The sequence below is a fragment of the Cavia porcellus genome, unplaced genomic scaffold (genome assembly GCF_034190915.1).
Source record: "Cavia porcellus strain 051 isolate PalLab524CR breed Dunkin Hartley unplaced genomic scaffold, mCavPor4.1 scaffold_13, whole genome shotgun sequence".
Lineage (NCBI taxonomy): Eukaryota > Metazoa > Chordata > Mammalia > Rodentia > Caviidae > Cavia > Cavia porcellus.
Window position 1 is genome coordinate 16,305,627 of NW_026947496.1, and position 15,593 is coordinate 16,321,219.

A 15,593-nucleotide genomic window follows, 5' to 3' on the forward strand; every position below is an offset into this window, starting at 1 on the left:
TAAAGAGTATAGTAAAAACAAAATCAAGCAGGATAATAAAAATGCTGAGTTTTCTATGAAGTTCTTTTAATTATTCATTCATCAACTTTGATAGAGCACAACATGCTGGGCACTGTCCCAGGTTCTGAATGTTTTAAATGTTTGCTACTGTGATGTATAACAGGAATTTGTCATAAAGGCACATTATTGTGAATTTATGATATACGTGTTTATTCTTTAGGCTATTCCTGCTAATGAATTATTGCTTCCATAAAAAATACTTTTTTTTTTTTTTGTACCGGGGATTGAACTCACATCTACACACTTGCAAGGCAGGCGCTTATGTTGCTGAGCTAAATCCCTGGCCTTATTGATTTTAATTTTATGAGTTTTATTATTTTAAACAATAAATATACAGGGAAAAAGTTCAAAAAATTATTAAATTTTTAATTTTTTTGAGTTTTCATAAAAAATCAACATTTTCAACACTGTTATTTGGGTGTACAAAGTCTAAAAAATAACAAAACTAAATTCCTACATGAACTACAATGAAAATATCAATAGAACTATACCCAGAAAATCTTTATTTCAATTATCATACCTGAGGCAGACTTTACACATGACAACAGCACACTCCACACACACTTATTGCTTACGCTGACAGCGTATGTGTTTTCTGGCCTTTTTATAGAACATACTTGACATATTACTGATCTTGCTGTTTTGTCTCATATTATGCAATGTGTAGTTAATGGGAACATAAAATATCACTAAAGTATTAAACTCTTAATATGTATTGCATGCTTTGATAAACATCAACCTTTGCACACCAGCTGTGTACCTGCTTATAAAACCTAATAAAAGACATCAGAAATAACTTCCTACCATGAAAATACCAATAGGACTCTACAACAAAATAACCTTTGTCTCAATTGTCACACCCAAGGCAGTCTTCACACACTGCCTGCTCCACGCACATGTTTTGCTTGCACTGATAGCACATGGGCTTAGCTTTCTTTTTCTGTGTAGCAGGCCATTCTTGTTACCTCTCGTCTTCCTGTTTTGTGAAGTGCTTTTTACTATATTGTACAATGTGCAGTTAGCAGGAAAATAAGATGTCAGTAAAATATCAAATGTTTAATGAGTGCTTAGAATAGACACCCACATTTTCACAACAGTTGTTTACTTACTTACAAAACCTAAATAATATCAGAAACGAAAACCGTGAACTATAATATAAAAGTACAAACAAAACTCTACCATAGAAAAAATCTGCTTCAACTGTCACACCCAAGGCACATGAAAACTGCATGTCCCATACACAAGTATTGCTTACACTGCTAGCATGTGTGCTTTGTTTTCTTGCCCTTCTCTATAGGGCACAGTTGATATATTTTTGATTTTCTTGTTGTTGTCATGTGTCTTTGTGATGCTGCATCTGTCTCTTTACCTGTCAACTCACCAGTGTGTTACACAAGTGTTTGTGTAGTTTCCTGGGAAGAAATAGTGGTTTTTCTTCTGCTGTAAATGATCTCTTATGAATTCCAGTTCCAATCTTCTAAGAAAAATTCTCTGTGATGTTTTGTACTTGTTATTTTCTTTGTAAACTATCAAACTATTTATGCCACATGTTTAGGGTTGAGTAAAAAACAATCATTAGCCAATTCTTTGTGTTTCAAGGGACATCATAGTTGCTGTGTAACTCATCAAACCTCATCTACTTTACCTTTGGTTTTGTTGTAAAAAGTTACCATCTCAGGCTTCCGTTTTGTAAGGTTTCCCTATCAGTATTCCCACCATGGTTCAGTGTTGACATCAGTTGTACCAGTTTTTTCTTCCTTGCCACATATGAGGCCAAGGTTATATCTTTTTGAAATCTAAAGAATGTACTAGACAATTCTCTGTTTTGAAATTTCAACATATCCTTTGATATTTCACCTTTGTTTCTGTTTATAGTTCTTCTGGTAGTCAACTTGAGCTCTGTTAGCTAATGTAACATCAGTTGGAAACTGGGGAACCAATTGTCAAATATCACATTCCCATCAGTTTGGGGGATGAGAGTAACAAGTTTGTTTAAAACATCATTTGGTTTATTATTATACAAGTAAGGACTCGATGACTGAGTTCCAGGAGAAATTTCTAAATTGAAAGCATAGTAAGTCTTCCTCAAGGGCATAATTTTTTGTTTTATTTTGAAGGTTTTTGAAAATATACTGCCTGAAGCTACAGCAAGTATGAAATGCTGTAAGATGTTCATCGATAGTCACATAAATTGCCTAAACATCAATAACAAACCTCTCAAAGCATGAGCGGATAGCAGTCATATTATCACTTCTTTTCCTTGGAGGTGATTTTGTCATCAAACCCCAGGCAATTTTGGAGGAATACAAATCTTCTCAAACTTCAAGCTCACACCCACTGCTTTTCCATAAGTGTTTTATATTCCTGTGATTACCAGGAGAAAGCTTTGCTAAGTACAGCGGACATTTGAATAATTTCAGTTCAGCTAGTGAGGTGTCATAAAAATATTTTTGCATGTGGATATTGGTACATACAGAATATTTTACCTGCATTTCAGTATTTGCATATTTCACATCTTGTAACGTTTCCTTGTCACAATTTCCAACATTAAGTGCAGTGTTGTCATTCTGTCCAATGTTTTTTTTTGGTTTTTTCTGGTGGTACTAAGGATTGAACTCAGGGCCTTGTACATGCTAGGCAAGCACTCTACCACTGAGCTACATCCTCAGCCCTACTTTTTGACCTAGTTCTAATACTGGATGTTTCCATTTGGTTGCATGATCACTTTTACTAGTCAAATATTTGTACTCACGTTGCTGTTTTCTTCATCATCTGAATCAAGGAAGTCTTCAGTCTTTGTGTCTGTATCGGTCTATTCTTTTTTTTTTTTTTGCAACATGCTGCTATAATTAGAATAACCAGTCCATGGATTACTGAAACAAAGAATTCCAACAGAAAATTTAGAGCTTCCTTAAAACAAAAACAAATTCAAGACTCTGAATTGATGCAAATACTCTACATTTGAGAAAAAATACTCTTCTTGTGCACTTTAACCCACAGCTGAATGTCCTCATGGTTTACAGAGGGATCAGCTCTGGCTCGGTGACTTCAGCTGTGCTCTCAGGGTTTGGATTCAGCCGACTGGAAGGAAAGCTCCCCGGCTGGGAAGGAATGGAGCTCCAAGTTGGGACGACCTGTCAAATGCCAGGGACAATGATACCTGTTTTGGAGAAGCAGACTTACAAATTAGAATTATAGGAATAAAGAGGAAACATTTAAAGTTAAAATACGTGTTCAAAATATGTGGATTACTGCTTCCCGGTGGCTTAAATTTCTATAACAAGGTCCAGTGTGAAAAACTCACTTAATGAAAATTTGGAGAGCTGAGACATGCTTATTCTTGCTGAATACATTTGCAGTATATACCTTTACATTTCAGGGCTACTACTACAGGGCTACTACTACATTGCAGGGGCTTTAGAATTGCTGGTCATTTTTTAAAAAGTGTAACTATGTCTTGTTTCTAAATTTCAGTTATAATACTTGACCAGGAAAAAGTTCATGAACATTGCACTGACTTTCAGGTTTTACATCTCATTCCTGAAAAAAACAAGACAACTCTGAACATTTTTCAAAAGTTCTTTTACAGAAGTTAAGACTTTTTTAAGACAAACTAAACAAGCAATAGCGAAGTTAAAGGGAAAGCCAAAAGACTGCTGCCCACCTGAATGAAGTGGGAGGAAAACTTAAAATGGTCTGCTATGGAGTGCAAGGCAAAGGGACTCAGAGGTTAATGGAGAGGGTGTCTCTCACTAAGTAAACGATGAAATGTGTCTGCCCACTTCAAACTTTTCTTAAATCATGAGTGGGACTCAGTTTAGGTAAATAGTATAATATACCCTTCAGAAAAATATAGTTTATATTTTTCCATCACAAACAAAACATTGGTTATGACGTCCAGCGCCACCAAGCAACCTTCATTCTGTCCCATACAGCAGAAAGCGAATCCAAGGCGGGCGCACATCCAGGATGGTAAACTGGTAGTTCTCGTTCACTTCGCCACCATCGTAGTAATCGATTATCTAACTTCCGTCCCACAGCGGCTGATGATCCAATCATGCATGTCAAAAGGCAACTCATACCCCATCCAGAAACGAATTCTGGCCCTTGGTGAATACTGCTTTGCTTTCCCTCCGAATCGGATCAATGAGGGACCACAAGGACACTCCGCAGCATGAAGGGCTTACCACTTCAAAATCTCCTTCCAGGCCTGCTCGTTATTCTGATTGTGAATCTTTATGATATTATACATATCTTTCTGACTAATATCCTCATCCTTCCACTTCCACCCTTTCCTTAACATGGCATTCCAGAACATCTGTTCTGAAGGGTAGACCCACTTTTTCTCAGAGTCTGCTCTTGGAATGGATGATTCTTCTTTGACCGTAGACAAAGCAAACGGCTGATCTGGGGCTGGTGTTTGATTAGGTAGTGGCATCAGATTTGAAGGATCCAGGTTCTCCTTATCGGCCCTGGCATGGGTAAAGGGGCACTCCACATAGTCGTACGCTCGATCCTGGTGGGCAGGCAGAGAGTAGGTTTTGCTGTCACTAGTTGGACTAGATGGTTCCTCACTTACTGGACAGCCTTGACTCTTCCTTTCATACATTGGGCATCCTGAAGGTGGTGATGCTGTCTGATGATCTGAAGCTTTTGGGGTCTGAACTGCAACAGCAGGAGTAGATGCTGACAAACCCATGGCTGGAATCAAAGTGTTGACTCCAAACAATTTTAAATGTCCAGCACTGCCTTCACCTCACCGGGTCACCGCTGTGTCTATCGGTCTATTCTTGCTCCATTTCACTGTCACAGGAACTTTGGCTCACATATGGCCAAAGTCAAAGACATTATCATCTTCATTATCCATGCATAAATGATCTGATGATTCCCTTCAACCTCTGCCAAAACTTCCAAATCTGGTTTTTTTTTTATCTGCCATTGTATTGAATTGGGCTGCTTTTAACAGAAAAATCAACAGAAAAAAAAAATAAAATAAAAATAAATCCTAAATGCACGGAAATTTAGTACTGAGCATTTCATGGGGAAAACTCACCTGCTGCTGCTTTGACTGTCCTGTATACACTTTGTCATTCATCTGCCCAGTGTGTAAATGCATAGGTGAGTTCTTGCTGTCTCCAGGTATGGCTACAATGAATCACATTCACATTCCATTTATGGTAAAATACATGTTTACAGAACAGAGTGGCCGTAGGTGTATGTTACCTGCTGTGATGCTTACGTAAACATATGTAAAACCTGTTTGAGCATTATGTGGATAAAAATTCCAGTTTGACACTTTTGCACATATGTATAAACCTTGCCATTCATCATACCAACTGAATAAATGTGGTAACTGCTTTTTGTATTCGCTAGTATAGCTACTGAGACACACAGCCAGCTACTGTTATGCTTAAGTACAAATTTACAGTAAAAAAGTATGGGTTGTTGTAACCCAGAGTTATGCTCTGCATTTAAATATTAGTGCATAATCACAAGAACCTCATTAGTTTCCTTATAAACTAACTATGATAGGAGAGTGTAACAAGCTCCTGTTTTGAGAGGCTCCTCTGGGTACTTCACTGAATGTGATCAAGTTCCTTAACATCACTAATTGTGTGCTGCCAAATTCCTTAATGACTTCTAGTAACTTCCTTATCCAGAAACTTAGTGAGTTAGGATAGGTAGTGTGGTTGCTAGAAAGAATAGCAGAGCAGAAATTCAGACATTCTCTGAAGTAGGGTCATCTTTAGTAAGTCACAATTCTGCAGAATCAGTTTCCCTATCTGTAAAATAAAATGAACTAAAAAAATAAAGTTTATTTCATGTCCACTTACTTAGTCTATGCTAAGTAAGTCTAAATTCTAGAAGGAAGCTAAACTATAAGCTTGAACTCAATTCTTAACAATGATCCAAAACTTTATTTTTTGACATCAAAACAACACGCATAAATATGTACCTGTGTGCATGTAATTATTTTTATAGTGGTTCCCAAGAGCATCATTTTGCAAGGACTCTACCTCTTAATGCTTTACCAAAACATTCGATTTGGCCACAGAATTTTTCACTTTCTTTTGTAAAATTTTATCAGATGGCAGAGGAGTTGTAAAGAGATGCCGCTGGAGGGAAGGTTGGCTGGCCACTGCATATTTACGTTATTACCAAAACTGAATTTTTAAAGTTAAAAGGTTTCATATGTCCAAGAAGACATTAGCTTGAGAGGCTTCTCATACTAACCTTGAACTTGAACAAAGATGGTAAAATGGGAAGGAAACAGGGATCTAATTTAAATGCTGGGGTTGGGGTGGAGAATAAAATGGACATACAATTTAGATACAAAGCATACTGCCAGGAAAGAAAAGCTAAGCGGGGACTAGAACACCTGCCGTGCCTTGCCTCAGTAGGTGATTTCAGATCTTGGAATCCTGGGAGGGGGAGGCCTAGATTCTAGTGGCAGGTAGGAAGGCGGGTTGAATGACAAAGCGGATCTTTTTCTGCTTGAGTGGCTTTAACATGTATTTTGCAATTAAATGACTCATTGGGCTCTCTCTCAGGGGGAAAAAAACCCTCCATCAATACATCTAAACGCTGAGATACAACACCTTTAGAAAGAGTTGCATGCAAACTCCTTTTCAAAAAGCGTTTCATTTGAAGGCAAACACGTGAACAGTCACAGCGTCAATCTCTCCGACTCCCACCGAGACCACAGCGGGTCAGAATTACCAAGCACCTAGCGCACTCTGCCTGGGCCCCGCTGTGGCTCCTACTCTCCAGGGCGGGTGCCCGGGGTCCGGGGGCGGAGGGGGGCGTGGAGTCGGTTTTCTTGGAGCACCCAATCAGCGGCGAGTCTCGGCGGTGGCGCCAGTGACGTGGCCGCGCCTCCCTCCGCCCCACTGCGGGCCGACGCTGGGCGCTGTCAGCAGCGCGAGCCGGAGCGCAAGCCGAGAGGGCGGAGGGTCCCGCGGAGCGGGGGAGTGAGCATGCGCAGGCGCTCCTGGGGGGGGGGGCGCAGGGGCCGGGATGAGGAGCGGCGCGCGCGCGCGCACGAGCGGTCCGCCGGCTGCCGCGGGTGGAGGGGGCGGTTCCCGAGTGTCGGCGACCCGAAGAGGGGCAGGCGGGCGGCAGGTGCCGCCTCGGCCGCCGCCCGTAGCCTCCGCCCGCTCCCGCATCCCCTCCGCCTGCGGCGGCGATGAGCCGGACCCGCTCGGGGGCCGCACCTGCTGGCTGCCCATCACCGCGGGCCTCCCGGCGTGACCTCGGCCGCCGCGGCGCGTGTCGGGCCCCCGCGGCGCGGCGCTGGCCCTGAGTGGGAGCGGCGGCCTCCGCGCCCGAGTCCGCGCCCGGCCCCTGCTCTCCCCGGCCGCCGTCCTCAATGTCTCCCCGGCGGGGAGTGGGCTGCCTGGGAGACACGCGGAGCGGCGCCCCCGCCAGGCCCCGCCGCAGCGCCCCGCCCGGCGCCCCCCGAACCTCGCCGCCGCCGCCGCCTGGCGCCCCCCGAGAGGGCGGCGGGCGCCCCCCGGGGAAGATGAAGGCGGAGGGGGGCGACAACTCCATGATCAACCTGTCGGTGCAGCAGGTCCTGAGCCTCTGGGCCCACGGGACGGTGCTGAGGAACCTCACAGGTAACTGATGCGCCAGGCCGGGCCACTCGGGATGCGGAGCCGCCCCACCTCCGTGCGCGCCCGGGTCCGCGGGGAGGGGCTCGGCCCGGCCGGAGCCCCCGAGCCCCAAGACCCCCGCCGCGCCCGCCCGCCCTCGGGCGCTCAGGGCTCGGCCCCGCCTCTGTAGTACGCGCCGGCCGCGTCGGCGGGGACCAGAGCGCTGCTCGCGGGTCTCTTCGCCCTCCTCTTGCACGCGCGCTCACACGCACACACACGCGCCGCTTCCCGCGGGTGTTTAGATCGTTTTCAGGTTTATGTCTTTTTGAAAGGCACATCTCAAATCAAACGCGGAGCAGTTTCCCCACAACGGTCTATAGTATTTACTGAGACTATGTTGTATTTATTCTGAGTCGGAGATGGAGATGACTAAGTAGATTATAATGGGTCAGGGGCTGGGCCAAATACGTGCTTTGGAAGCCTTTAGCGTTGTCTGTCTTCTGTCCTTCCTTTTCCCTTTTGTCTGTCACTCCTTCTGGTCTCAGACATTTGACAGTTTCTGTGACATTTGATAATTTTTTGTTTCCTTTCCATCCTCAGAGCTGGGAATAGGGTCTAATTCAGGATCAAATCAGTTGCTGTTTGTTAGAATGAGCGATCGTACACAGAGTATTTTTTTAAAAAATCTGATCCATAGGTTTGCTTTTCGAGAAGACTTTGGCTTTGTTAATGTGGAAATGTGTACATTCTTGCGTACAGGCTTTTTAAAAAAATAGTCTCTGAAGAGTAGTATGAACAAAAGAGATTCAGTTGTAATTTTTGATGAGCCTTCAGTGACTGCCATTCAGAGAAAAAACTTTAAAAAAATATGTTGTAAATCCTGAAAATGTATAGGGCTGTCCGTTTCAGTGGAACATTAATATTTCAGAGGATAGCGATAGAGTAATTGTGCATACATATTATATATATATATATATATATATATATATATATACATGCATATGTGTGTATATATAAAATCAAAAGGAATACAGAAAAGTCATACTTCCAGAGGAAAAATTTGTGGAATTAAAGACAATTTATTGGCACTAATTTCCTTGAATCTGGAAGCTCCATTTAAGGTAGATTCTGGGTGGCTACATGGTACCCTCACTTTTAAGATGCCCTCATTTAAGTTGGAGCAGGTAGACTTTACTTGGTTGTGGATCAGAAACATGTTTTTATAGTTTTGAAACACTAAACTGTCATAAAGACTTTAATAATTTAGAGATAGATTGCTTCATCTTTTCTTTTTATTTTATTTTTAATTTTTGTTTGCTGTGGGGAATTGAACTCATACTTGCCAAGCAAGCATCTTTTGGCTTTAGCGTGAAATGATAGGTAAGGACTTCCTATGATGTGTTTGTGTGTGCTGCTAATTGGCTAAGGTCATCAGTGGTTATTTAGAGAAAGTTTCTGGAGCTGTAGAGTAAATGTAAAAGTCCCTCTTGGCAAGATTTAAATTTTAAATGTTTATGATTCTTATTGTGGTGGCTTCCAGTTCCACAAGTGAGCCATTAGTTACTAATGGCCAACACCCTGAAGTTAACCTGTGTTATCTCCCACCCATTGTGGTCCTGGTAATTGCCAATTGCGCATCAGGCCTGTCTCTTCCTAGGGGCCATCCTCAAGTAGGGCTGAGGTAGGATGGAGGAAGGGAACCTAGGAAACAACAGGGTCTAAGGAGGCAAGTTGTATGCTTCAGGGTAAAAAAGCAGAAAGTAACAGAAGTAAGCTTTACTAGCAGGTGAGAGGACCCACAGAAGGCAGCACACCACAAAAGCAGCTGTCGTTAAGTGGTAACATTACGAGGTGGTTCCTTGGCATTCAGTATACTGATGACCTTAACAATGCTATATGTAGGTTGATCATTGTTCAAGAGATGCTAGATAGGGTGACATTTAAAACTTACTCTATTAAAGACAAGCAAACACCACTTCTAAAACAAGACAATTACCATTTATTGAGTACCTGCTATGTTTTAACAATTCTACATATATTTTAATATCAAGAATAACTACAAAGTGTATTTACTGGGAAACTCAGATACACTAAACTGCCTTATATCATACAACCAGTAAATGGGTAGCTAGGGTTAGACCCAAGTCTTTGCTTACATAACTCTTCTTTCCCCTTTACTATGCTGCTTTATTTAGCTACTTCCTATTTTAGGCAGAATTCATTTTTTCTTCATCCTCCTACTTCTGCTTCCTGCACATATTTTTATTATGTATCTTTAATTACATTATAATTTTTGTGTCTTCTAGATTGGGAGCTCTCTGAGGGTGGGGCTGTGCTCACACTCATCTTTGAATTGTGAAATCCTAGTGTTACAGTACCTGGCACATAGGAAATATTAAATACATGCTTATCCAGTTGAAATTTTAAAATAATAACTAACATAATTTAAACATCCTGTGTTGCATTGTTTTTCAGCTGTGTCTGTTGAAGTAAATATGCTATTAAAGAAGAATGAATAAGATTAAACAGGCTTTACAGATAATTGTCCTCCCACATGCCTTTAATACACACAAAGGTTTATTGATTATAGGCATATTCTATGCATGGTCCCGTGCTTTCATGTATTAATCTTCAGAGAGATTATTGTTTTTCCTTATTTTATAGGTTCAGACATTGAAGCAAAGAGTAACTTTATTCTCTGTTATAGCTAATTGTGAAAAAGCTGTTACCTTTTTTAAAAATTGTAACACATACTATTAAGTGAAAAGGCATTTTTGTTATCATAGTAATTGCAAGTTAAAGTGGAAAGAAGCATAGTGAAGAATTAGATTGATTGATTTAACAAATGACATGAAGGAGTCACAGAAATCTGGTTAAGTAAGACCAAATACAAGGAAGTAAGCTCTCAATGTTTTTTTTCTTTGTGCAGAGCTGTTGTTCTCTTCCTATTACACAGGAAAAGTGTGAAAATAGATTGACCTTCTTAGAGACTAACCTTTAAAAATGAGTCTTGTGTATTACTTTGACCGAACAAAATTTAAAATTGAATAATGAGAGCTAGAAACAGCCTAACTTTTTCCAGCTACTACTGCTTCACTTTAGAAATAACGCAACATCACTCCATTGGAGAAGTGGGCTGCCTGGGGTCCAGTGCCGAGGCCAGGATGGAGCTGTTTCTCCTGACTCACTTCTCTGCCTTTCCTTTCTGTCCCTGACAGCTTCTCAACCCAGGCTAGTGTGAGAAGTTGGAAAGCTGGGCAGACTGTGGAGCTTTGTGATGGAACACTGGCCTAGCCTGTGTGAAGCCCTGGGTGGATCCCAGCACTTTAAAAGCAGAGATTAGCCTGCCGAGTTCCCCCAGTCACCTTGAGAGTGTGTGAGTGGAACTGCAGAAGTCTCCCCATCCCCGGCTTACTTCTAGGGCACTGACGGCCAACCTTCTAAAGACAAGTTGCCTAACTGCAGCCCAAACCCCACTTAGTTGTCACATAGTGCCAACACTGCAATTAAACCTGAATGCTGAGGTTTTAGTTTAGAAAAAACAACTTATACATTAATATCTTTTGTCTTAAAGTGCTGTAGGTTTACACTGCTGTAAGTCCCTCCGTGGGAGCCTAAAACTTTAGAGCACCAAATCATATTACTGTGTTCTTTTCCTACACATGCATACTTCCGTAGAGGTTAATCTATAAATTAGACCCAGTAAAAGACTAACAATAATAACTAATAATAGAAGCAGTTATAACTATATACTCATAAAATTGCCCACATCACTACTCTTGAGCTTTGGAGCCATTATGAATCGGATCAGGGTTCCGTCCATATCCTCTGTGTGAAACCACAATCCCTGCGGTGACTGAGATGGCTAGTGAGTGACTAACGTATATGGTGCAGACGCTCCAGAGCAGTGATTCACATCCTGGGCAGGGCGGGCGGGATAGTAGAGATGTCATTATGTTTGCAGAGCAGTGAGTGATTTAAAACTTAGAAATGGTTTATTTTTGTGATTTTCCATTAACTATTTTTGGACCACTGCTTTCTTCAGGTAGCTGAAATCACACAAAGGGAAACCTTGAATAGTTCCTCTGTGTATGTGCGTGTGCGTGTGCGTGTGTGTTGGAGGGAGGTGGCTATTGTAATTTGCCTGGCAAGTCAAAGATGGTGAAAAACGTAAGATACTGAAAGGTAATGCTTTCTAAAATTTTAAGTTGCTATTGTCTTTGTAAGTTAATAACCTATTTTAGTATTTATTGTATATTGGTTTAGAAATCCTACGAGCTGAGTCTGTCACTTTGCTCTCCTTTGGATTCTGTGGACAGCATGTTAATCCCTGGAGATTCGGTCTGCGTCACTTAGTACACGTTACCCAGGTTCTCTTAGTAGCTGACCCTTCCTGAAGAGTAGTTCCCAAGATTCTTAAATTGTTCAATTGTGAATAGACCCAATGGATGCTAGTTTACTAGCAGCAAATGGCTCGCTTCCTTTCTCAAGTACTTTTTCTTTCTCTGTGCTCTAGATTTCTACCCCTTAATCTAAAATTAAACTCATATTATGTCTGTTCAATTTTGTGGGTAATTTGAGTTTTAAAAAATCTCCAATCGGATGTATCTTTCTGTATTACTTTTATTTTCATCAACTGATTTGGCTCTCAATTTTGTGCTCTGACCCAAATTTGGTTGCTAAGGATTTAGAGAAGAATTTGTACTTAGAAAAAGGCAAGAGTCCTGAAATCCCTAGATAAACATAGATTCAGGTTGGTGGAGGGAAAGTTACGGGCCCCAGGAGTAAGGCGATAGCTGAACCCGGCTCTTCACTCTCAGCCAAAAATGTAGGGACGAAGAGAGTGCTCCCTTCCTCTGTTAATAATAAATATGAGAAGGCGAGAACTCAAACTGCAGTAAAGAGTGAAAGTAATGCTTATGTTATATATAGACACATGTATGTGTCTGTATACACAGATGCTCCTCAATTTGTTGATGGTTATGTCCTGATAAGCCCAGTGTAAACTGAAAATGCACTTAATATACCTGTCTTACCAAACACCAGTGCTTAGCTCAGCCTGCTTTAAATGTCAGAACACTCACATTGGCCTAGTTGGGTAAATCATCCAGCTCTAAGTCTGTTTTACAGTGAACTGCTGAATATCATCTATTAATTATATCAAACATGAAAAACAGGACAATTGTGTGGGCATAGTTTTGCAGCCCTGTAAAGGTAAAAAAATCATGTTGAACCAAAAATCATGTCAAACCATCAGTAAGTTAGTGACTGTTTATATCTATATGCATATGCTTATTTTTCAATATATCCATACACATACTGATTTTCTTTTAGACTTTACAATTTCTAAGCCATTTTAGTGTTAATACTTAGTGTCGGTGAAAAGGAAGAGCTGGCTGACAGTCGATTTCTGCCACACGTGTCTGCAGTAGCTCACACGAGGTGGTGCTCCTGAGCAGTGAGCTGCTTCCTGTGTTTCCCGGTGGTATTCCTTGGCTTTAGGTTCAGTTCCTCGTCCTAAATGCTTTATTGTGGGTGAGTTTCTATAGATGTACATCAGATGTCCACTCAGAGTTACTTGTGTTTCAGGAATATAGCCTTTGTCACATACACTGCTTTTCATTGTTTGTGCCCTACAGTTTTCTTTTTCTGAACTATTTTGAGAATTTCCCTGGTTTCTGTTGCACAGACCCAGTTAATACCATTGGTAGAAAGTGTACTTTGTAGCATTTAACTTTTCAGGAGGTACTCTGTATATACAGCTATAAGGTGATACATAGCTGTAAGGTTGGTTTTTTTTTGTTTGTTTGTTTTTTTGTTTGTTTGTTTGTTTGCTGTAAGATTTTACAAATGAGAATTTCCACCATCACACTTTTACTTTCTAAATTGCCATCCAATTATTTTTGAATTGTGGATAAATCCATACCTTCTTGCAATATAAAATCCAGGCTCCAGATTTCTTAAACCTCAACAGTTTCTAGATTATTTTTGGGACTGTTTAATCTGTTATTTTGATGTTAATAGTTAACTATTAGAATAAAATTCATTTATCTTTGCTTTGTTTAGTGATTGAAAGGAAGGTCCAGGAAAGTAAGATAATCGTGAAGAGGAATCAGAGTTACTACAGGTATTTTCCCTGTAGAAAGGAAGACTGAACAGAAGAGGGAGGAGGAATTGGAACCAGAGGAGGAATTGGAATTACAAATGGTGAGCTGTAAAAAGAGAGCCCAGACCCAGAAAGTGTAGCCCTTGAACTTAGTATCAGGTGTGTTTAGAATTACTCAACACTGATTGTGTGTCAGGTACTGTATAAAGCATTTCACATATATTTCACTTAGATTAATTGAAGTGGCCATATAATTTATGATATTATTAATGTATATGATTATGTAAGGCATGCTAGGCTAGTGATATAATATTATAGCAATGAAATTAATCGTAGACTCCACAGTGGCAATAGCAACATGTTGTAAAAGAGGTCTCCTTAGGGTGTCAGATTTATTCTGTCTCATGACCTTGAGTTAAGCAGATTAAGCCTTGAGTGAAAGACTTTCCACCAAGCTTTATGCAAGTAGGAAGAATCAAATTGTTACTGGGGTCTAATCGCTTATGCTGCAATGTAAGTCTTGGGATGTGATCTAGGAGCGTGTATGTCAGTAATGGCGAAACTGTGGCACTTGGGCTGCAGTGGGCTGTCTGTGCTATTGAAAGCTCTAAAACTTTTCCCATCACTGTCATATGTACGTATTTTAGTAGGAGTTGAAGAAAAATGAAAATAGTTTCGAAGAGTGTAGATTGCTGGATCATTTTACATTAAGGTTATTTTTCTAGTTGCCCTTGCTTTGGGACACTGCCACATGTATCTAAATGTGCATTGGTTTTCTAATGTCTCTCATGATACACTATAGCTTGTAATACTTAGGTAGAGCAGTTGCACCCCAGATTTTAGTACTAAGGAAATACAGTTACAGTGTTTTATTCCGAGATTTTATTTTCAGTAAACATTTCTCTAACACTTTTTAGTATGCTAGAGATTGTTCTAAGAATATTACAAGTATTTTATTTGGTTCTCAATGATAATCTCATGTAGCAGGCACCATTAATAACTCCTGAAAAATGAGGAAACACTATAGAGAGGATCTTGCCTTACGGAACATGTAAGTCTGGACTTGAAAAATTACCACTGCCAATCCAGTTCATCAAGCATTTGAGTAACTCCATTGGACATGATGTGTCTGGAGACAAAGGAAAGTAACACATGGTGACTTTTTTCTTTTTTTCCTTTTTTTTTTTGACCACTTTTCAAAAGTTTGTATTTTAATGAGTATTAACTTGCACACTTTTGTGCTAGTCTAATGCTGAATAGCAATCACCCCCAAATTTAGCAGCTTAGAATGGGCAGTATTTCTCACAGTTTCTGATGCTGGGGAGTGCAGGTTGTGGTGCAGTCTCATTGCTCCTGCCCAGTTCTGACTGAGGGCTGCCTGCATTCTTTGCAGAGAGGGACAGAGTCAGAGACCAAAAGGTAAGGGAACTGCGCAAAGCCAAAGACTGCTGTGGCGACCACTAGGGGTCTGCTGGAGGCTGGCTGGAGCAGTCCTGGTTAAAAGACGGCTATGGGAGAGAGAAAGGTAGGAGGCTTGTAAGGGAAGATTAGAAAACGGGACAAGGGACTGAAGTATCTGCATGAGAAACAGAAGGTGACTAGAGAACAAAGACGCTGGATGTGTAGAACTATATAAAATAGCAAAACAGTAGTGTCTAGCATTGTTAAGAATCAGTCTTGAAATTACTTTTTCTTACTTATATTTTGACATTACTGAGGTTTGAACCCAGGGCCTTCATACTGAGCTACATCCCAAAACTTTCGTTTTTTATTTTGAGACGGGGTCTTCACTAAGTCACTAAATTGCCCTGGCTGGGCTCAGACTTGTGCTC

General features: G+C 40.9%; 1 protein-coding gene and 1 pseudogene across 1 annotated transcript in view; one reads left to right on the top strand and one right to left on the bottom strand.

The window, feature by feature from the left end:
- Positions 1-228: 228 nt before the first annotated feature.
- Positions 229-6,663, bottom strand: LOC134478496 (holocytochrome c-type synthase-like; annotated as a pseudogene).
- Positions 6,664-7,421: 758 nt separating this feature from the next.
- Tmem170b (transmembrane protein 170B) overlaps positions 7,422-15,593 on the top strand; it is a 37,077-nt gene continuing 28,905 nt past the window's right edge. The window contains exon 1 of the mRNA XM_063259880.1: positions 7,422-7,679. Coding sequence (XP_063115950.1) covers positions 7,430-7,679 — 250 coding nt within the window. The 5' untranslated portion in view covers positions 7,422-7,429. The remainder of the gene's footprint in view (positions 7,680-15,593) is intronic.